Consider the following 22,166-nt stretch of genomic DNA (forward strand, 5'->3'; position numbering starts at 1 on the left):
TCCCCAGCCCTGTCTGCAGGCCTTAAAATCTCAAACGTTGCCAAGGCTGGACACCCCTGCTGCGGAGCAAACCCCACAGAGAGCGCAAAAACCCTCCTAGCCCTGATGATGTTACCTAGTTGGGTCATGAAACGTCTGCCAGAAAATAACCAAGATAGCACCGAGGGCCCCACAATTCAACCCTGAGCTACAAATATTCTACCCACTGTTAAGTCCGCGCTGCCAAACAGCCCGACCCCAGGAGCTTGGTAGCACCTTTGCCGTAACTTTGGTCAAATCGGAAGCCGTGCTACCGAATTTCCTCCAGGTTTGAGGTCCAGGGGGCTCCCCCAGGAGATGGGCCACGGGCTGCCGCTTCAAAGCAACACCAGCCACGTCAGGTAGTCACTGCATTTTATTGGAAAACATTGATATAATTTTTATTTTCACAGCTTGAACTGAACAAACGCCACCTGCTTTCAAAGACATTCTTGTTCAACCTTCCCCACTCTCTCCGCGGACCCATCGGTGGAGCGCCGAAGGCAAGAAACCCGAGGGAGCCAGGGTCAGGCCTGCCGTGCGCACGGCACAAAAATACACGCTCCCCGTCCAGATTCAGAAGTCTGCTTCTCGTTTCAATGGCCTCGCGCCCCCCCCCGCCAAAAAAAGAGAAAAACACCCCAAACATCTTTTTCCCCCCTCCAAATTTGATTTAAAAAAACCAAAACGAAATGAGAGAGAAGCAAAACTTGCAGCTCATGCCACTTGCTGCAAGGAGAGGAAGGCAGGGAGGGGGACAGGAAGCGCTGGGTGGGGAGGGGGGGCCGAAAGGGGAAAAGGCGAAGGAAGAAAGCCACAGCTAAGAGCACAGACACCGAAGCCCAGGTGCGTCATTAAGTCGCGAGCCACTATGGAAGAAGAAATTAATAAAGCACTGCAGAGGAGGGAAGAGGGGAAAAGGGCGCCCGGGCCTCCCTCTTTTATTGCGGTGTCGCCCCCAGCGCGCCCCCCCTTCCCCAGCTGCCAACTGAAAGCCTCTGCCGTTGCCACCCTTGGGACGCATCCCATTTTGGGGGGGGGGCATCGCCTCGGATATCTATATCTATATATATAGATACAGATATATATAGATATAGATATATATACATACATAGCAGCTCTGATGTCAGACACCAAGTGAAGGAAACCGTTAAGGACATTTACAATTTTTACAGGGTTGAGAACAAGAGATGGGACGTGTCGGGGGTATTTTGGGAAAGCGCCAATTTGTACAGTGCCGGGACCCTCGCCGCCTCCCCCTCCTCACTTCGACCCACCTCTCCTCCAGGTTGTGCCGATGGGATCCACTTTCAACTGTGGACATCCGGGCAGTAGGATCTGCCCGCCTCCCAAACAAAACGAAGGAGGAACACAAAAATAAACCCCTCCCCATTTCTTGCTTGTATCCCCCCGGTGTTCCTAGGGGCAAGACCCTCGGTGGTGACTGCCATGTCAACGCGCACAACTGCAGCGCCCGGACACGTGGAACAGGACTGAGAAAGATTTCTGCACTCTCTCCACCCCTTGGTGGTGGTGATGGGAGGGGGGGGATATTCTCAACAAAAAAGGAGAAAGAATCTGCACCCTGAGATATGGGGCCAGCTCTGACTACAGAACAGAATACCCGATGGAAACAAAGACATCCACAAGAGGAAGGAAGGAAGGAAGGAAGGAAGGAAGGAAGGAAGGAAGGAAGGAAGGAAGGAAGGAAGGAAAAGAGGAAGGAGAGATGAGTGCAATCATGCAGCTTGGGAAGGTTTTTCTTTTTTTTCCTTTTTTTCACTTTTTAATTGCTTGGTCAGATTTATTCCACAGCTGATTTGTTTGCGTAGAGAACCAGGTTACTTAAGTAGAGAGAGCGTGTGGGAGAAAAGTTATCGAAGGAGAAACGGGCCTTGCCAGCCACTCGGTCTGCGGGCTTCATTTTGCCGTCATCATCTGCACGAACTCTGCAAGAGACACGGCAGAAGGCAACTCGGTGAGCGCGGCCCCCTCTTTCAAGTCCAAACCGACGTCCTTGCTGTGGGCCTCGGCCTCCCCTCACTTCGCTTAATGGCCAGGGCACACAATAGACCACCTTTTAACTTGGTTTAAAAGTGTGGCCCAAGGGAAAAAAGAACCGGGATCCCCTACAGCAGTGTTCTCCAACCTGTGGGCTGTAGCTTGCTGGCCACTGGGCTGCGGTGCGAAAGCAGGAGAGGGCTAGCGAGTGTCACGAGGGGGCTAGCACTGCCTTGTTTGCGTCGTGTGCACGCTTGCGGCCGTTTGCGCACATGTGAGTAGAATGCTTCCCCCTCCCCCTCTCCCTGGTCCACTAACCGAGAAAGGTTGGAGAGCCCTGCCCTTCAGTTCTGGACTGTGCTCTATTTCACCCGGAGAGAAATGCAAGAATGCTTCTGCCTTCTCCCCCTCTGGTGGCCACCCTCCTCCTCCGCAGCTCTGACCAGCACAGGATGTAGAATCCTAGGGCTGGAAGGGACCTTGGGAGGTCTTCTAGTCCATCCCCCTGCTCAAGGCAGGAGATCTTACACCATCCCGGTCAAAACCTCAGAAGCCTCACCAGACAGACTGAATTTGAACACTTTTTGTCGCCAGGTTTTCCCAGCACCCAAGAAAGATGCTCTGAAGGGAAGCGCCAGGAGGTGGGGCAGTCAGCTGTCCCGGTTCAGCTGAACACGTTAAACCAGGATTGTAGAGAGAAAAAAGCTCTCCAGACTTGGATTTATAAGAGCATCTTGTGTTTGCTTCTTTGCACAAAGCTCCATGCGTGTGTCCGTCCCATCTTGTGCACTAAGTTGAGTGTATGTGTTGTCTTCTAGCGGGGTGTGTGTGTGTGTGTGTGTGTGTTTCCAACCTTGGCCGCTTTAAGATTTGTGGACCAACTCCCAGCAAAGCTGGCTGGGGGATTCTGGGAGTTGAAGTCCACAAGTCTTAAACTGGCCAAGGCTGGACACCTTTGTTCTAGCTGCTAGAATCTAGCATCAAAAACAGTGTGTGGTTCTCCAACCCATTCAGAGGCCGTACCAACCTGTGGAGAGCCCCCGTGGGGCTTGAGAAGCCGCTCCCCCAACCTCTATCGATGGCACCTTCTGGGCTCCCCTTTCACCTACCTTCGTAGTTGACCTGCCCGTCTCCGTCAATGTCAGCTTCCCGTATCATTTCGTCCACTTCTTCGTCCGTCAGCTTCTCGCCGAGGTTCGTCATCACGTGGCGCAACTCGGCGGCGCTGATGTAGCCGTTCCCATCCTGGCAGGAGAGAAGCTTCCCGGTCAGGTGGAGGGAGGGGAGGCGGGCCTCTCCCTGGCTGGGCTTTCCTTCCATGGCCTCCCTTCCCAGCCTCCGCTCCCCGGCTTCACCTTGTCGAACACTCTGAAGGCCTCCCGGATCTCCTCTTCGCTGTCGGTGTCCTTCATCTTCCTCGCCATCATGGTGAGGAACTCGGGGAAGTCAATGGTGCCGTTCCCTGAAAGGCAGCGACAGGCGCAGTGAGACCGAGCGGGCGGTCTTGGACATCCCCACCCAGGGAGACGGGTCTCTTCTCGAGGGGCCTGGCCAACTCCCACCCTAACCGGTGGGCTCCTCCCCGCCTGGCGAGACTGCTTTTGGCGGTGGCACCACAGAGCCCCGTTCAGGTGCATCCCGAATTCTTATACAGGCAGTCCTCGATTTACAACAGTTCATTTAGTGACCATTCAGTGACGGCACTAAAAAAAAGCGACTTAGGACCGTTTTTCACACCACCTTTGCAGCATCCCCATAATCAGGTGATCAAAATTCAGATGCTTGGCAGCCAGTTCACACTTATGACGATCGCAGTGTCCCGGGGTCACGTGATCCTCTTTTGTGACCTTCTGACGAGCCGAGTCAATGGTGGAAGAAGCCGGCTTCGCTTAACAACCAGGGTTACTAGCTTATCAGCTGCAGCGATTCACTTAACTACCGTGGCAAGGAAGGTCGTAAAATGGGGCAAAGCTCACTCAACCAATCTCTCCCTTTAAAACAGAAACGGGCTCCGTCGTGGTCGCACGTCAAGGGCCGCCTGCAGTGAGCAGGCAGGGAAGCCCTTCGGCCCTTCTCCCTGCGGGAGTTTTGGGCTCACTCACCGTCCGCATCCACCTCGTTGATCATGTCCTGCAGTTCGGCCTCGGTGGGGTTCTGCCCCAGGGACCTCATCACGGTGCCCAGTTCCTTGGTGGTGATGGTCCCATCGCCGTCCTTGTCGAAGAGGGAGAAGGCCTCCTTGAACTCTGCAGAGGGCCAGAAAAGCAGGGCACTCAAACCCAGCGGTGACCCCCACCACACACACACCAAGAGGCTGAGGAGGGGGGAAAGAGGGAGTGACCAGTGCAGCACCCGCTTCCTGCAGCCCCCGCTTCCTGCAGCCCCAGCCCAAACCACCTGCAGCTGGAGAAATCACAGCCTAACAAAGGCAGATGGAGTTTGTTGAAAAGCAGCTCTCTAAAAGAAAGGGAACCCCCCCCCCCGATCCTCCTCCTGTGCCCTCAACTGAAGACCTGCCTCTCAGGGTGTGCTACTGAGCGAGTCTGCCCGTTGCTCTTCAACAATCAGGGCTGGTTAATCCCGTGCGTGAGACTCACCTGCAATCTGCTCTTCAGTCAGCTGGTCAGCCTGCAAGCAGAAAAGAGAGGTTAGCTGCTAGGCCCCCTCTGCTGCCTCTTCAGAGTGGTGGAAAATTGAGATTTCTGGGATTTTTACCGCGTAGCACTGAGGAGGTGGATTCAAAGCGCCCCCTCCCCCAAATTCGGAGGGACCTCAGTTGCCTTTTCTGGGCCTCAACTGAGAGCAAGGAAAATATCCCTTGCAACTAATTGATGCTTCCCCACCCAGTTATTATTTTTTGGCGAAAGGTACCTTGGCTCGGCTCTGCACAAGGGACCCCCCACCCCACCCTCTCCTGTCTCTTTTCTGCTCTTACGGATTCCACCTGGAACTCCTACAAATTCAGTCTGCTCAAGCCAAGAGTCAGGAACACACCACAAAAGCCGCCAACAAAGACCCACAAAGGCGGCTCATTCATGAAGGAGAGCCCACAAACCCAGGTCTGACGACTTGATCTCCGGAATCGATTCCAACAAGAGGCGGGGAGGACCGCCGAAAGCCCGCTCACGGCAACAGGCGCGCCTCACAGCAGCGAGCATCATTCATCTGGCCCGGCTGGCAAATCAAAAAGTCCGGCCAGTTCTTGGCGCTGATGGCAGAGGGAGATGGGCAGGCTCTTTTCAAGGCCCAGTAGGTAGGTTGGGATTGGCTTGTCTGAAGCAATCCTGGCTACTGTGAGAAACAGGATGCTGGACTTTGCAGTGAGTCAGCAGTTCCCTCCTGCCCACCCACCCCCACCCCTGGGGGGAAATGCTTTGCAAATCCCAAGCGCAGCCGATCAGAGTCAAACACAAGCAACGGTGCACTCACTGGTGGGTTTCTTTCTCCCATCTCAGCAGCTACAGATTCCTCACGGCACGCGAAAGGCGAGCACAGGTGTTCTGCACCATTGACAAGCCAGACTTCCCAAGTTTGCTCAACATCTTTTTTTTTTGGGGGGGGGAGGGGGGAGAGACAGGACCACCAGGGCCGGACTTCACCAAGACATGGTCTCTACCTTCCGCTTCTCAAAATGCTGGATGCAAAAGGGCTCAGCCACCGGACCGTTCCTTCCTTCCTTCCTTAAAGGAAAGTTTGGAAAAGGCAAGTTCTCCAGAGATGAGAAAAGTTGACCAATGGAGGCTTCTGGAGTGACTTGGAGCAGCTGCTACCTAGGGGTGGGCAACTCGGGCAACCTGATGACCTCTGGAATTCTGGGAGTTGAAGTCCACAGGTGGCCCAATTGTCATCGTTGCCCATCCCACCTCCAAGAACTACAGTGTGACCAAATCACATTGATCAACAGCAGCCAAGCACAGCCTCACCCGGTCATAAAGCCTCTGCCCATCCCATCCGGAAGAGTCTCCCATTATGACAACGGAGCCCAACATTTTTGTTACTGAGACACTTGTTGAGTTTTGCCCCATTTTTACCACCTTTCTTGCCACAGTTGTTAAATGAATCGCTGCAGTTGTTAAGTTAGTAACACAGTTAAGTGAATCTGGCTTCCTCGCTGACTGGGGATCGTGTGATCATGGGACATGGCAACTGTCTAAATACGATTCTTTGCCAAGCATCTGAATTTTAATCGTGTGCCCATGGGGACGCCGCAAAGGTTTTAAGTGTGAAAAACGGTCATGTGTCCCTTCTTTCAGCGCTGTTGTAATTTCGAAGGGTCACTAAATGAGCTGTCGTAAGTTGAGGACTGCCTGTACATGACTGAGATGAAACGAGTTGTGTCACCCTCTCTTATTTAGGCAAACTGCAACTCTGGAGCAGTTTGTGAGTCGCAAACCTTTCAGGGCGAGCAGCACCAAATCCCATCGTGCTCTTGGATACACGGAGGGATTTGGACTCCGGCCCCAACCGCCCAAGACTGCAGCCGCCCCGGTAGGGCCAGAGATGCTTCTTGCCAGGTGCACATCGCACTAGAGAGCGTCAAGGATGTGACAGACAAAATGATGCAGAGCGAGGGAGGAAGGGAGGGAGAAAAAGGTCCCCCCAGGGGAAAAATACCCCCCCCAGCCATCTGGTCTTCAGGCAAAAGGAATTTCCATAGATCAGCTATTAAAGTTACACGAGGAGTCCTGCACTTACGATAATCGAGCCCCAAATTTCTGTTGCTAAACGAAACATTTGTTAAGTGAGTTTTGCCCAATTTTACCACCTTTTTTGCCACGGTGGTTAAGTGAATCACTGCAGTTCTTAAGTTAGTCACCCGGCTGTGAAGTAAATCTGGCTTCCCCCATTGTCTTTCCTTATCAGAAGGTCGCAAAAGGGGATCACTGCAACTGTCATAAATGTGAGTCAATTGCCAAGAGTCTGAATTTGGATCACATGACCTGCAGTGGACAGAAATGTGAAAAATGGTCTTAAGTCACTTTTGTTCAGAAATGTTGTAACTCTGGTCATTAAATGAACTGTCCTTAAGTCGAGGACCACCTGTTAAAGGGGGCGGGGAGAAAGAGGGGCTCAACCTCAGAGACTGGAGGGGATCCGGAGGGACGAAGCGAGGATGATGAAGCACTTTTGATGGAGCAAAAGGAGAAGGAATTTTTTTCCCCCAAGCCTGCCACAAAAGATCAAACTTCTGCTGAAGGGAGGGAATAAGCTTCATTGGTTGCACCGATTCTCTCCACCTAAAGCACAGATGGTGTGTGTGGGGAGGGGGATGCCCAAGAAAAAAACAGCCCACCCTTAATTTTGAACCAAGCCGACATCCCAGCTAAGTTTTCTGAATCCAGAATGAGGCAAGAAAAATCACTCTCCCTCCCTGGAACCGTCTCTTTGGAAATAACCACCTGCTTTTTATCCCACTGCCCGTCACCTCAAACACGGCAGTGTCCCCAAAGCCCCCCGAAGACGATGTTGCAGAAACTGCCAGCGTGACAGAGGGGGCTTTGAGGAAGAGGCTCTCAGCAGCCTGGCATCAAGCAAGCAAAGAGCGAGGAAAGACCAGCTGGGCTGATGTGACAACAGCTCGATCTTGTTTTGTAAAGAAGGGACCAGGGAGACTTCGGCAGAGGATCTGAAGAGGCCAGTGCGACACCCATGCGCCGGTAACTGCAGTGGGGAGTGAAAAAAAGCCAGGAGGCCTCCATGGTGTCCTCGTCTCCCAACACAGGGACCAGTTGCGTGGAGAGGTTTCTCCGTGGACGGGAAGGGGCCTGGTTTCGTGTGCCGCCTGCATCCCACGGAGGGGGTTTCGCTTGCTTGCGCAGTTTCTAACATGCTGCGGACTGGTGCCGGTCCACGGACCGGGGATTGGGGCGTAGCGACGCTGTCCTAGCAGACCAGCCCCCTGCAAAGCCGCAGCTCCAAATCAAATCCACTCTGTGTGTATATCCTCCAGACAGGCGAAAAAGTGCCAACGAAAGTGTCCAAGTCCAGGTCTCTCCACCTTGCGCTAATCAATGCTTCTCAAAAAGGCAGCAGCCCAACTCACCCACTCTGCACATGCTCCTTTTCGTCCACAGCTTCAGCTTCTGAGCCAAAGCCCCAAGCGACCCTTCACTGCAGAGCCGCGGCCCAAGACCAACCGACCAGGCCCATCCCCATCCCGCCGCTCTTTCTTTCCGCTGAAGTCAGAAGCGGCCCCAGCTGCATTTCCTTCTTTAGGCAAACCAAAGGGCCTCCCAAGGCCGGGGGAATGAAACATCTGGCAACCTCCTCGCTGCAGAGGACCAGCCCTCTGCCAGAGCACCCAGGGCAGAGACCTCTGGCACCTTCCCGTTGCCCTGCATCTTCTTCCAGACAGGACACCCAGCTCTGCTCCCACCCCGCTGAATCGAAGCCACGCGACCAGCAAGCGGGGGCATCCCCCTTCTGCCTCCCCCCCGCCCCTGGCAAGGAGAGATGATTGCAGCCTCTGTTTTCCACACCGTTTCCTGTGGACGGCATGGGTATCTTTCAGGATGCCACGAGGGCAATCCTGAAGCGTTTCCCCCTCCAAAGGAGATACCCCCCCTCCCCCATCTTCTCCAATGCTTGCTGTCCGTCTCGTCTGGAGCCATCTCCCCCCCCCCCGCCATGTTTGTCCTCCTGCTAGATCAGCCCCTCCCTTGCCCCCAAAAGCAGGCCCGAAGGACCCCCCCCACCCCCTTGCCCAGCTCCAAGCATCCCAGGCAGGCCTGGTCTCAAAGGGGACCCCCTCCCCAACTCGCCTGCCCGCCCCCACCTTCTCCTCTGCCCCTCGACCCCCCCCCAGCCCTCCCCCCTCCCCATGGCGTCGCCCCCAGGCCCTTCCCGCCCCCCTGCTCTCCCTCGCCCCTCCCGCCAGCCCCCCTCCCGCCCCCCACCAATGGGCCTGATCCGTTCCCTTCGCCCCCTCCCCCCCGGAAGCGTCTCCCCTCGTTCTCCAAGGCCCCCCCCCAAATATCCAGGCAGCCCCCGAGGTCCTCCTGCAGCCTTCTCGCCCACCCGGGGGGGGGGGTCGGGAGTGGGATTATGAGACGCATCCGCCGCCGGCCGGGAAACATGGGCGTTGTAGTCCGTCCCCGGGAAGGCGACGGGAGCGGAAGCCGGCGGCGCGCTCGCCCCTCACCATTGTCCGCTCCGGGTCGGCGAGGCGGCGGCGGCGGCGGCGTCCGGAGGTTTCGAGGGCAGCAACGGCGTCGCGAGGGAGGCAAAGCCGCACCAGCCGGGACGCACCGAGGGCCTCTTCACGGAGCCACAAGGCGCGCGCCGGATCCCTCCGCCAACGTCCGCCTCCGGCCTCGCCCCGCCGCGGCCTCCTCTCCCGACGCCCCGCCCCTTCGGCGCCCGACGAGCCCAATCCGCTCTCGCCCCTGGAGGCGGCCCCGCCCACTTCCTCCTGCGGGCGGGGAGCGGGCCGAGGGGACTACTTTTCCTCCCCTCGCTCGCTCCTCGCGCTTCCTTCCCGGTCCCGCCCCTCCCCTGCAGCCGCCCGTCGGCGGAAGGACACGAGATGTCGAGTTCGCCCTTGTTTCGCGCGCTCCCATTGGCTGCGGGAGGAGGCGCAGGATGAGACTCCCGCGGCCATTGGTCGCCTCTCACCTGCAATGCGTCAAAATTGGAGCGGGCCATGTGGAGGAGGAAAAAAGGGGGACGGAGGGAAGGAACCAAATGGAATGGTGTGGGTGGAGGAGGAGGAGGAGGAGGAGGGGAGGCCGGGAAGCCGCGTTTTGCGGCGTGATGGATTTCGGAAAAGAAGAAAAACATCTCCGTGTTTTTAAAATGGTATGGTCCTCCCCTCCCGGTAACGAATAGATCGCTCTAGAAATAGGGGCGTGGTCCTACAGGCCACCAGGCAGGAGATAGCCCCGCCTCTTTCCAAGAGCCGACATTACAATCAAGATGGACCACGCCCTCCTTTAGCCACGCCCAGTCACTGCAAGTCACGCCTTCCATCGATCTGGATTTCTCTGCTTGCAAGGACTGCAAAAAAAAAACCGTCCTGCAACGAGGGCTGGAAACTCTACCTGTTGGATTGCCACCTGCTAAATCCTTGGGAACGTTGGCTGCACCTTGAATGCTTGATCCATCCAGTTCAAATATCAGTTCCCACCCCCAAACTAAACACACTGGAACAGCGGTCCAGTAGCCATGCTGGCTAAGGATTATGGGGCTTGGAGTCCAGTCCTGGACTATATCTCTGGGCAAGCCAGGTGGGGATGATGGGCAAGATGGTTCTACAGTCCTTCTCGGAGACACTAAGAGACTGCACCAGTCTGAGCTGGAGAAGCAGCTGGACTCCCACCCAAGTGCAAATGCCGGCTGACCTGGTATTAATCTTGACCCTGTTAGGAAGGGCCAGACAGGCCACCTGGCATACAGGCAGTCCTCAATTTAAGACCACAAATGACCCCAGAATCTTCACTCGTTGAGCTAAACAGTCATTAAGTGGGTTGTCATGTGATTGCTCGGCTGAACGACAGCAATCTCGGCTGTCCCCATTGCAGTCGTTAAGCAATAACCTATAGGTATAGGTTCTCCTGCTCAACCAGGGGGCTGGACTAGAAGACCTCCAAGGTCTCTTCCAGGTCTATTCTATGATAACCGGGGGGGGGGGGAGGAATGTCCAGAGAAGCCCAGCACAGATCACGGGGACCGCTGGCGCATGGAAACCCACCACAGGCCGAGAGTCCTGGGCATTCAACCAGCCCCACCACACCTGGCAAGTTAAGCATGGACTTCAACTCCCGGGATCCCCCAGCCAGCAATTCTGGGAGTCAAAGGCGACACACCTTAACAGTTGCCCAGGTTGTCAAATGCGGCTTTAACCAGCCGCTCTCAGCTTGGTGCTCCAGCCTCAAAAGATGACAACTGACCTGGGAAAAGTGACTTACAACAATCATCCCCCCCCCACACACACACACCCTTCTTCTTCCCCAGCCGCCGAGCCATCACAGGGCGAGGGAGGTGGCTGGCTGGGCAGCTTACCTGCCCGTACAGGTTGCGAGCTGTTCAGCGGCCCCTGCCCCAAACCTCTTGCCCGAGTTCTCAGAAGCTCCGAGCCCGGGGCAAGGAGAGGCAGGCTGCAGCCTGTCTTCTCCTTCTCCATCCCGGTCGGCTGGCACCAGCCACACTGGCAAAGGAAGTGGGCGAGAGGGAGCCAAACAGGTGAGGGGAGGAACAGGTGAGACGAAGAGCCTCCGGAGGTTTCACCTGCTGGGAAGAAGAATCATCCTGCCAGCCTCAACCTCTCCAAAGCTGCGGGCCCCGAGATGCCAGGGTGCCCTCCAGGAGCCCATAAAATGCAGCTGCCAAGCCGGCGGGCAGAGCCAGAGACGGACTGCACTGATGTTCGAGCTGCCAGCCACATCGGGCCTCGCCTTGCCGGCCCCCTCTTGGCAAAGATCCCCACACGGGTAGTCCACGAATTACGACCACAGCTGAGCCCAAATATGCCAAGCGAGACATTTGTTAAGTGAGGTTTGCCTCGTTTTACGACCTTCCTCGCCACAGTTGTTAAGGGAGTCCCTGCAGTTGTTCAGTTAGTAACACAGTCATTAAATGAATCCGGCTTCCCCATTGCTAGTTCGAAGGTCACAAAAGGGGATCGTGTGACCCCTGGGACATTGCAACCGTCACAAATACGAGTCAGTTGCCCAGCAGCTGATCATGTGACGTGGGGATGCGGCAACAGTCGTAAGTGAAAAGGGATCCTAAGTTACTTTTTTCAGGGCCAATTGTAACTTCGAACGAGCCTTTGAGGAGCCCGAGAGACATCGGTCTCCGTGCATTATGGGAATTTCAAAAGTGCATTAACCCACTACCCAGTTCAAAATTGTGGTGCCCACCCAGTTCTTTGCCGACGCCTCATGCGACACCCGAAACTTGCAGTGGGGCCCAAAACGGCAGCCGTCCAATGTTCCCGCGTGATCCTTTCGCCTCACCCCAAACGCGGGATGTTTGACTCAAAACACCAAGGGCAAAAAACACACAGAACATTACAGTATATTACAGTGCAAATCACATTCCATCTACCCAAGAGGTTTCTTTCTGCAAAAAAAGGGGGGGTTGGCTCCCCCACGCCCCTTCCAGGCACCTCTCGCTGAATTGGACTACAATGCCCCCTCCTCCCCAGCCGCTTCAAATCGCAGCCCCTGAGGTTGCCGCCTGGGATGGGGGTGGGAAGCCACGGATTTTAAGTGAGGGGTGGTCAAGAGGCATGCAGGGTGCCCCCCCCGCCTTGTTATCCCATTTGGGGAGAGGGGTATAATCGCTTGCCAGATGTTGTAGCCCATCGATAACCAGATGTGCCGGTTCAAATTATTTCCAGAAATGAGGTGATTATTTGCTCTTGAAAAACGCAGCTTTGGGGGAATGTCCTGTCGTCTGAGCAGCCGTAAGGGACCCCAGAGACCCTCCCTCACCCTTCAGGTCTTTCCATCCTGCAAAGAGCCCGGCAGCTAGACCAGTGGAACATCTGCCTGGGGACACAGGAAGTCTTGCAGGAGGGTCCTCCCCATTCTGGAGACGGCCGCTTTCAGAGAGGAACATAAGGAGGACGAGGATCGGGACACCCCTGTCCGTAGGAGAAGTGCCTCCATTGTTTCACACTCCTCCGCCATCCCCTTCTTGTCTGAGTGGGGGCCTTGATAAAACCGGGCCGATGTTCAGCTGGTTGAGTTTGGCCCTCTCCTGGTTGGAGATGTCCACCTTGGGGGAGCTGGTAGAAGGAGGCACACCGGCGGGCAGCCCTGCCACCTTGGCCATGCCACTGGTCTCACCCAGCCCTCGCTCGGCCTCCCCCTGGGTGAGGTTGCGGATGAGATGGATGGCGTCCGGCCGCAGGCTGTTGTTGGCGGGGGGCTCCGTTCCACCGGGGACTCTCGGCATAGACCGGCGTTGAATGCAAAGCAGCAGCACCAAGATGGGGACCACCCCGGCAAGGAGGAGAACCGGTAGAAGGACAGCAGAGAAGAGGGCGGCGTTGGTCTCTCCTAAAGGGAACCAGGTTTGAAAACAGAATAACAGAGTCGGGAGGGGCCTTGAAGGTCTTCTAGTCCAGAGGCCCCCCAACCTTTTGGCTACCAGGGACCACCGGTTCCGTGGAGAGAAGTTTTTCCGCAGACCGGAGGGTGCCTGGTTTGGTGTGCTGCCTGCATCCTGCGAATGGGGCTTTGCTTGTTTGTGTGGACCGGTTGCAGGCATGCTGCGGCCCAGTACCAGTCCACGGACTGGGGGTTGGGGACCCCTGTTCTACTTCAACCCCCTGCTCAAGCTGGAGACCCTGTACCATTTCAGACAAATGGCTGTGAAATCTCTTCTTAAAAGCCTCCAGTGATGGAGCATTCAGAACTTCTGGAAGTAAACTTAATTAATAGATTAATTGTTCTAACTGTCAGGAAGTTCCTCCTTAGTTCCAGGTTGCTTCTCTCCTTGATGAGTTTCCATCCGTTGCTTCTTGTCCTGCCTTCTGGCCCTTTGGAGAATGGGTGGACCCCCTTCTTCCTTGGCGCAGCCCCTCAAATATTGGAAGACTGCTATCATGTCACCCCTGGTCCTTTTTTTCCATCAAACCGCAAGCGTTCTTTATGTTTTATTCTCCAGTCCCTTAATCATCTTTCTCTTTTCTGCACTACATCCTTTTTATATCATGGCGACCCAAGCTGGATGCAATATTCCAAGTGTGGCCTTACCGTGGCATTGTAAAGTGGTACTAACACTTCACGTGATCTTGATTCTATCCCTCTCTTAACGGCCCACTCCTACTATTTCACATTTCCCCAATGGATTTCCGCTTGGTCTCCCATCCCTGGAGCGCAAAACCAGAATCCTTTCCCTGGTTCCCCCTCGGTGATGCACAGGTTTTTCTGCAATTCTCAATCATGGTTTTCCATACTTGTTTGCAGCCCTCAGGAGAGGAAGGAGGAAGAGTCAAAAAAGTCAAGATGGCTACCAAATGATCGAAGCCACACCTCTTTTTAATGCAAAAGGGCGTGGCTTTGGCTAAGCCGTTGTCATATTCATGTTCTGAAACGCACATACTCACAGATACTCAACCATACACACCTGGTGGACTTCCCCACAAGCAAACGTCTAATCTAAGATTAGGGGGAAGGGGCAAGGTTTTAAGGCTTTGCCGAAATAAACCTGGGTGTGTCGGGGGGAGGTCATACAAATTGGTGCTAGGGATGCCTTCTATTGGAGACTGTAAATCAGAATGTCTGAACCTTGTTCCCTGGAAGATAATGTGGATTTCAACCCCCAGAATTTCCCTTTGCTGCGTAGGGAATTCTGGGAATTGAAGTCCACCCATTTTCCAGCGGCCAAGGTGGAGAAACACTGTCTTAAAAGATCGGCATTGATGCCCAGACCTGCCAAAGCTGCAACCTTCAAACATCTGGGAAGCCCTTTCCGCTGGGGAGACCCTCCCTCCCCTCACGACCCACCTTTGCACCCCTCGCCCAAGCAGGGCTCTTGCAGGATCTGACACGTGGCATCTTCAGGGCACAAGCATGTGTAGCTTCCTCCTCCATCTTGGCAGATGGCACCTTTGGGGCAAGGATTCGGAGAGCAGAGATTGGCAGAGACCTGCGGGAGAAAGCCAGGGGTGGGGGGAAAGGAGCGGGAGGGAGAAAGAGTGGGGGGGATATTCAGAACTGCTGGAGATTGTGAAAAATTGGTGTGTGTGTGTGTGTGTGTCACTGTTTTCCTCTTCCCACCCTCTCCACTCCTGTGCATTATGAGGCCCACCAGTCTCCATGGGGAGAAGCCACTCAACATGGCCACCAAGGAGTCTCGCAGACCAGTTTGGTCTAGTGGTGAAGGCACCAGGCTAGAAACCAGGAGACGGTGAGTTCTAGTCATGCTTTAGCTACGAAAGCCAACTGGGTGACTTTGAGCCCATCACCAGGAGATGGAGAGTTCTAGGCTAATCACCAGGAGACGGTGAGTTCTAGTCCTGCCTTAGCCATGAGAGCCAGCTGGGTGACTTTGGGCCAGTCCCCCTTTCTCAGCCCAGCCACCAAATAGGCCTGTTGTTGTGGGAAAAACAGAAGGAGAAAGCATCAAGTATGTTCTCCACTTAGGGTTATTTGTAAAAATAAGAAATAAAAATAAAATAAAATAAAATAAAATAATAAAATAAAATAAAATAAAATAAAATAATAAAATAAAATAAAATAAAATAATAAAATAAAATAATAAAATAAATAAAATAAATAAAATAATAAAATAAAATAAAATAAAATAAAATAATAAAATAAAATAAATAAAATAAATAAAATAATAAAGTAAAATAAAATATAAAAATAAAATAAAATAAAGGAAGGACCCACCCCCGACACAGCCGTACCATTCCCGGGACTTGGCTGAGTTTCCACCCCAGAGGGCCCAATTACCTGGCACCGCCTCCCACCAAAGCCCGGCGGGCATCTGCAAAAGAAGGTCTGGTTTTCCGCCTGCTGGCACTGCCCGCCGTGCAGGCAGGGGGCCTCTTGGCAGGAGCCCTGTTCGGTCTCACATTCGGCACCGGTGTAGCCTGGCTGGCACCAGCAGGTCTGCCTGCCGCCCTCCATCTGTGGGGAGAAGGGACGAAAAGATGGGGGGCATCCGGGGAGTGAGCAGAGTGGGATGCAGGCAGTCCTCAACGTACGGGCACAATTGAGCCCAAAACGTAGGTTGCTAAGTGAGACATTTATTAAGTGAGTCTTGTCCCATTTGACAACTTTTCATGCCAACAGTTGTTAAGGGAGTCAGGGCAGTTTTTCAATTAGTCACACGGTTGTTAAGTGAATCTGGTTTCCCCGTGGAGTTTCCTTGTCAGAAGGTCGCAAAAGGGGATCACTGGGAACCTGCAACCGTCGTAAGTACATGCCAGTTGCCGAGCATCTGAATTCTGATCACATGACCGTGGGGAGGCTGCAACGGTCGTAAGTGTGAAAAATGGCCCTAAGTCCCTTTTTTTATTGCCGTTGTAACTTGGAACAGTCACTAAATGGAGCGTTGTGAGTCGAGGACAATGGATAATGGTTAGAGGTTGGCAGGACTGGCTCTCCCGTTGGTCAGGGTGGCACCCTGTCCTCGGATGGCCGCAGGAACTGGAAGGGGGCAGGGCTGGGGGAACAGCACCACAGGTAGTCCTTGACTTACAACCATTCGCTTAGTGACCATTGCAAGTTAGAAAAAAGCTGGAAAAATTGACTTAGGACTGGTCCTCGCCCTTATGACCGTTGCAGCATCCCCACGGTCACGTGATCAAGATTTGGGCGCCTGGCAAATGGCATGTATTTAGATCACGTGATCACCATTTGTGAGCTTCCTAGCGGCGTTTTAATGAGCCAAGTCAATGGAGGAAGCAGAATTCGCTTAACGACCGCATGTTTCACTTAACAACCGCAGTGATTTCTTTAACCGTGGCAAAGGAGGTCCTAAAGTCAAGCGTGTTTGCTTTATTGGCATGACTCGCTTTCAAACCACAATAAAAAATATTTTTAATAAATCAAATAAACTGTCATAAAATCGAGTCTGGCAGCCTCGACCTATGACCGCAATGCCTTCCGACTGAAATTCCAGGCTCCATTGGGGTTGTAAGCCGAGGACTACCTGTGTGGCAGGTAGGATACCAAACTGCAATCATCCTTATTATCCTGGGATAGGCAGATTCTTCCACACACCCACCTGACACGTGCCTCCGTTTTGGCATCTCCCTGAGCACAAATTCATTCCTGTGCAGAAAGAGGGTTTAAAAAAAAAGGCAGGGTATTGATCAGAAAACGTGAAAACTGCAATCGAAGAACCGAATTCTTAGACTGTTAGACCCTGCACTCGCCTTGAGGACTTCCAGGTTTCTTTCGGGACTTGAGGCAGTGGACATAGCAGCCCCCCCACACACACTCAGACATCCGTCCTCCCATCTTTACCTGCTACAACAACCCTGGGAGGTAGGTTGGCTTAAGGGCAGAATTGAACCCAGATATCCCCAATTCTCATTCACTTTATTTAAGAACCTTGTTTCCCAAACTTGGCAACTTTAAAATGGGTGGACTTCAACTCCCAGAATTCTCCAGCCAGCAAGGATGGCTAGTGCATTGTAGGAGTTGAATTCCACCCATCTTCATGGAGGCTGGGGAATTCTGGGAGTGGAAGTCCACCCATCTTCAGTTTGCCAAAGTTGAAGAAACCGCTTAAGAAGATCATGAAGGACAGGAAACCTATAGTGAACTACAACTCCCAGCTGCGCCGGACAACAGAGCTGGTCATGAAGGGTGCTGGGAAATGTAGTTTTGGTAGAATGGCCTCGGAGGACTAGTTTTTTTCTGAATGACACAAAGAACTCAGTTGGTCCATGCAGATTTATTTCTTTCGTTTTCCCCTTCCTGCCATCCCGGAATTAATCTGATCGACCCTCTTACTTACTGATGCTGCAGTTGGCACCCATCCAGCCCTGCAAGCAGTCACAGAAATAGCTCCCAACCAAGTTTTTACACGCCCGAGCGTGAAGGCACGGCTTTTTCTGGCATTCGTTCACATCTGGAATGAAGAACAGAAGTAGGGAGAGTGTTCTTGCCAGCCGTTAGCTCCGCCCAACTTCTTGCTGCCTCTCCTCCATTGGTTGTTAGCATTCACAGGTACATTGCTCCTGAACATGGAAGCTTGCAACTGGCAAAGCCCTGAAACCCAATGCCCACCGTTTTTCTAAAAAAAACACCTCTGCCCAGTTGCCGTAATCGAGTGTTTTTAAGAAAAACGCGTTCTCTAAATGCATTCAGATCTCAGGCAAGTCTTAGGCCTTGGAGACTGCTTCACTTAATGACCGAGTTGCTGGTCCCAATTGTGGTTGCTAAGTGAGGATTATCTGCATAGAAAAAAATTGTTGTAGGCACATTCACTTTATCCAATTTGTTAAGTTTTTAAGGTGGGGTCTCCAAACACGGCAACTTTAAGACTTGTGGACTTCAACTCCCAGAATTGCTGGCTGGCTGAGGAATTCTGGGAGTTGAAGTCCACCAGTCTTAACGTTGCCGAGTTTGAAGAGCCCTGATTTAGAGGCTGATTATTTTGATGTATTTTATTCCTATTTCATCCTTTTCTTAGCCGCCCCTGTTGGGGCTCACCTGACGCTCTGTATTGTGATGCTTTTTCCTCCGAATTAAATGGTAGGAGGAAGAGAAGAGCTGGGACGTCCCTCTGCACGAAAAGCAGAATTTCAGAAACAGCCCCGTCATTTCCCCCTGCCATTAATAGCCGCCCTTGCGGGTGGCGGGTTCCCCTTTTTTAAAAACAAAAGAAAAACAAAGCGATAGAGCTGGCTGGGGAATTCTGGGCGTTGAAGTCCACCAGTCTGAAAGTGGCTAAGTTTGGAGAGCCCTGTTTTAAGGTGCCAGGGACTCAATGTTGCTTTTAAGGCAGCCTAGATGTGAAAATGTCATCTTTGTAAAATTGGAACCTATGGCAGAAACCAAAACAAGCAAAATTGCACATATTTCATTCTCCCTCCATCTCTCCGATTCGCCTCCGGAAAGATACCCTACCGCCAGCCGGGCGCCACATACCGTCCTGGCACGTCTTCCCACGCCACCCGGGCGGACAGAGACACTGCGGTCCGGAGGGGGTCAGCCGGCAGCTTCCACCGTTGGCACAAAGCTCCGGAGGGCAGGGCGGTCTGGAAGTGGGCAGCGGAAGGAGGGCTGGGAAGAGAGAAGAGCCAGAGAAGGCAGGAGAAGCCTGTTGGTTAAGAAGATTGTGCAAATGCGTCCATCACAAGCGGCAGAGGTCCAAAGAACGTGGGAAAGCACCTCTGAGTTAGCCCCAGTCAGGCATCTAAGAGCAAAGGGTCCTCTTTAAGGAGTCATTGCTAGTTCTACCCGGAGGGGCACTAGCATTAAGGAGGGGGCTGGAATTCTCTGCCCCCCACTCCCGAATTTATTCTTGAAGTGGGGTACTGGGTGCTCTCTGCACTTGGCGGCTTTCTGGAAGACGTTTCATGACCCAACTAGGGAACGTCATCAGTGCTGGAAGGGAGGGGGGTATGTAAAGAAGAGGAGGAGGAGGAGGAGGAGGAGGAGGAGGAGGAGGAGGAGGAGGACTGTGGGGTCATTGGTGCTCTCTGAGCTTGGTTGTTTTCTTGCAGACGTTTCACTACCCAGCTAGGGAACATCATCAGTTCTAAAAGGGGGGTGGTATGTCAAGAAGAGGAGGAGGAGGAGGAAGAGGAGGAGGAGGAGGAGGAGGAGGAGGAGGAGGAGAAGGAGGAGGAGGAGGAGGACTGTGGGGTTCTTGGTGCTCTCTGAGTTTGCTTGTTTTCTTGCAGACGTTTCACTACCCAGCTAGGGAACATCATCAGTGCTAGAAGTGGGGGTATGTGGAGAAGAGGAGGGGGAGGAGGAGGAGAAGGAGAAGGAGGATGACTGTGGGATCCCTGGTGCTCTCTGAGCTTGGTGGTTTTCTTGCAGACATTTCATGACCCAGCTAGAGAACATCATCAGTGCTGGAAGGGAGGGGGTTGTGGAAAAGAGAAGGAGAAAGAGGAGAAGATCTGTGGGGTCCCTGGTGCTCCCTGAGCTGGGCTGCTTTGTTGCAGACATTTCATGACCCAGCTAGGGAACATCATCATTGCTCTGTAGCTCCACCCAACCAGCTCATGCAAGTTTTTCATCAAGCAAGGATTGGAAGTTAGTTTCCCAGTGTTGCCCGTAGGACAATCTTCTCTATTACGTATGCAGACGACCTCAGAAACAAACTAACCAGAATGCCCATCGCTGGTCCCTTCCAACCGTCCCCAGTCCCTGCAGAACGCCAAGGGGTCTGAAAAGTCCCCCCCCCCAGATCCTGCATCTTTTGCCATCCTCGGCTGGCCATCTCTGCTCACCGTACTCGCAGTTGCGCCCGCCAAATCCTTCCGGGCAGAGGCATTCGTACTCATCCGGCTCCTTGTTGGCGCAGGTGCCCCCATTCTGGCACGGACGGTGTGACCCACAATAATTCAGATCTGAGCAAGAAGGAGAAAGAGGGAAGGTGTTCAGGATCCGGTCCAAGGCTGCCCCCTTCTCTCTGGATCAAGCATCCAGGACGGGCACCTCTCTGGGTTACCAATCTTCCTGCCAGGAGTTTTGGCACAACCTTCTCTGAAGTTGGCCAAAAAATATTGACCACTGTCACAGCTTCCCTTATTTCTTCTTTTTGAAAATAAATAAATTTAAAAAAAGTCTCCAGGTGATTAATTGGGAAGCAATTACAGGTAATCCTCAACTTACGACCACAATCGAGCCCAAAGGCTTCACTGCTAAGTGAGACATTTGCTCAGTGTGTCTTGCCCCATTTTACGAGCTTCCTTGCCGTGTTTGTTAAGTGAATCCCTGCAGTTGATAAGTGAGTGACATGGTGGCTAAGTGAATCTGGCTTCCCCCGTTGACTTGGCTTGTCAGAAGGTCGCCGAAGGGGATCATGTGATCCCGGGATGCTGCAACCGTCATAAATATGAGTCAGTTGCCAAGCCTCTGAATTCTGATCCCATGACCAGGGGGATGCTGAAACGGTCGTAAGTGTGAAAAACAGTCCTAAGTCGCTTTTTTCAGTGCCATTGTCACTTTGAACAGTCACTAAATGAACAGTCGTAAGTCGAGGACTGCCTTATTGGCTTCCATGGACAGTGGTGGGTGTCTTGAGGTGGTCCCCGGCTTACAACTATTCATTTAGCGGCCACTTAGTGTTACAGGCTGAAAAAAATCGACTTACAAGTCATTCTTCACACTGAAGCATCCCCAGGATCACCTGATCAGAATTTGGGCCCTTGGCAACTGGCATGTACATACGACGGTTGCAGCATCTTGGGGTCATGTGACCCCTATTTGAGAGACCTTCCCAGCTGACCTCCGACAAGCAAAGTCAACGGGGGAAGCCGGATTTGTTTAATGACCACACAATGCCCTTAACAACTGTCCTGATTTGTTTAACAACTGTCGCAAAAAAGGTGGTGCAATTCCCTTAATAACTGCCTTGCTTAGCAACGGGAATTCTCGTCCCAACTGCGCTCGTACGTCAAGGACTGTCTGCATTTATTGATTGAATTAATAACTAAATAAAATAAATCCTTTGGTTCATTATTTCAGCCATCGTAACAAACATTCATGGGGGAAAAAACAGGCATGCCAAGCTGGCGCCCTCTAGTTGTCAGGATGTGAACTTTCATCCTCCTTGATCAAGCGGGCCAGCTTGGGGGGTGGTGTCACCTCTTGAGGGGAAGAGGAACGAAAATGAGTTGGGGGTCTTTTGCTCCTCCCAATGGTCATAAGTGTGAACAACCATCATAGGTGACTTTTTCAGTGCTGTTGTAACTTTGAACAGTCACTAAATGAACTTTTGTAAGTTAAGGACCACCTGTAGAAAGAACGGGCAAGAATTTTTGCTCCGAGCTGCCTCTTGGGAGAGGGTCTCTGCTGCCCCCTTTCTTCCAGTCTCAAAACAAGGACCCCCTGAGCAGGACCGAGGCGGGGCTCACCCTTGTCGCACAAAAGGCCACCCCAGTTGGTCTCGCAGTCGCACTTCCAGGGCAGGGTGCAGCTCCCGTGGACGCAGCCGGGAAAGAGAAGGCATCGGTCGCAGTGGGGGCCCGTCCAGCCGTAATGGCACCTGAGAGGGGAAGGGGGGTTACTGCAGGCCTTGAAATTGAGGAGGGGGAGCGGCTATCTCAGGCCTGCCCCAATCTGATCGCTTAGCACAGGGGTCCCCAACCCTCGGGCCGTGGACCGACACCAGTCCACGCCATACCAGAAACTGGTCCACGCAAACAAGCGAAGCCCCATCTGTGGGATGGAGGCAGCATGCGAAACCACTCCCCCCCCCTCTGGTCCACGAAAAGCCTCTCTCCACAGAACCGGTCCCTGGTGCCCAAAAGGTTTTGGGGGGGGTCTTTGTTTTAGGACCCTCAACTCCATTGGGTTGAAGAGAAACGTTCTTTTAATAAAGATGTTGGTTGCAGTAAAGTCAGGCTTGATCTGGATTTCTCGCACGCAAAAGGTACAGAAAGGTTTCCCCTTCATCCCCCCCCCCCCCCGGCTTCCCGGTGACCAGCCCTCTTCAACCAATGCCGGGATGTTTGGGGTAATCGACATTCTTTCTCAGGGTTATTTTAACCCCCC

At 53.2% G+C, this 22,166-nt stretch overlaps 2 protein-coding genes across 3 annotated transcripts; both read right to left on the reverse strand.

The window, feature by feature from the left end:
- Positions 1-376: 376 nt before the first annotated feature.
- On the reverse strand, positions 377-9,310 carry CALM3 (calmodulin 3). Of its 2 annotated transcripts, none has more exons than XM_081334770.1 (6): positions 9,161-9,310; positions 4,617-4,647; positions 4,122-4,265; positions 3,375-3,481; positions 3,129-3,264; positions 377-1,967 (listed from the first exon to the last, which is right to left on the reverse strand). In XM_081334770.1, the coding sequence occupies exons 1-6, from the start codon at positions 9,161-9,163 to the stop codon at positions 1,939-1,941; spliced, it is 450 nt and encodes a 149-aa protein (XP_081190896.1). In that variant the 5' UTR covers positions 9,164-9,310; the 3' UTR covers positions 377-1,938. The 2 variants fall into 2 exon arrangements, with proteins under 2 accessions (XP_081190896.1, XP_081190897.1); XM_081334771.1 differs by lacking the exon at positions 9,161-9,310 and adding an exon at positions 5,075-6,814.
- Positions 9,311-12,636: 3,326 nt separating this feature from the next.
- Positions 12,637-15,911, reverse strand: LOC308671837 (uncharacterized protein; the record flags this gene model as incomplete). The annotated part of the gene is made up of 3 exons (XM_081334320.1): positions 15,429-15,911; positions 14,478-14,619; positions 12,637-13,025 (listed from the first exon to the last, which is right to left on the reverse strand). Exons 1-3 carry the CDS (start codon positions 15,603-15,605, stop codon positions 12,637-12,639), a joined length of 708 nt encoding a protein of 235 aa, XP_081190446.1. The 5' UTR covers positions 15,606-15,911.
- Between the last annotated feature and the right edge of the window lie 6,255 nt (positions 15,912-22,166).

This window comes from Vipera berus (assembly GCF_964194415.1).
Source record: "Vipera berus genome assembly, chromosome: 9".
In the NCBI taxonomy this organism is placed as follows: Eukaryota; Metazoa; Chordata; class Lepidosauria; order Squamata; family Viperidae; genus Vipera; species Vipera berus.

Coding starts and splice junctions, on each gene's coding strand:
- CALM3 (XM_081334770.1), bottom strand. Junction 4,266..4,616: donor GACTGAAGAGCAGATTGCAG/GTGAGTCTCACG, acceptor GGCCCTCTGCAG/AGTTCAAGGAGGCCTTCTCC. Junction 3,265..3,374: donor CCTTCAGAGTGTTCGACAAG/GTGAAGCCGGGG, acceptor CTCTCCTGCCAG/GATGGGAACGGCTACATCAG.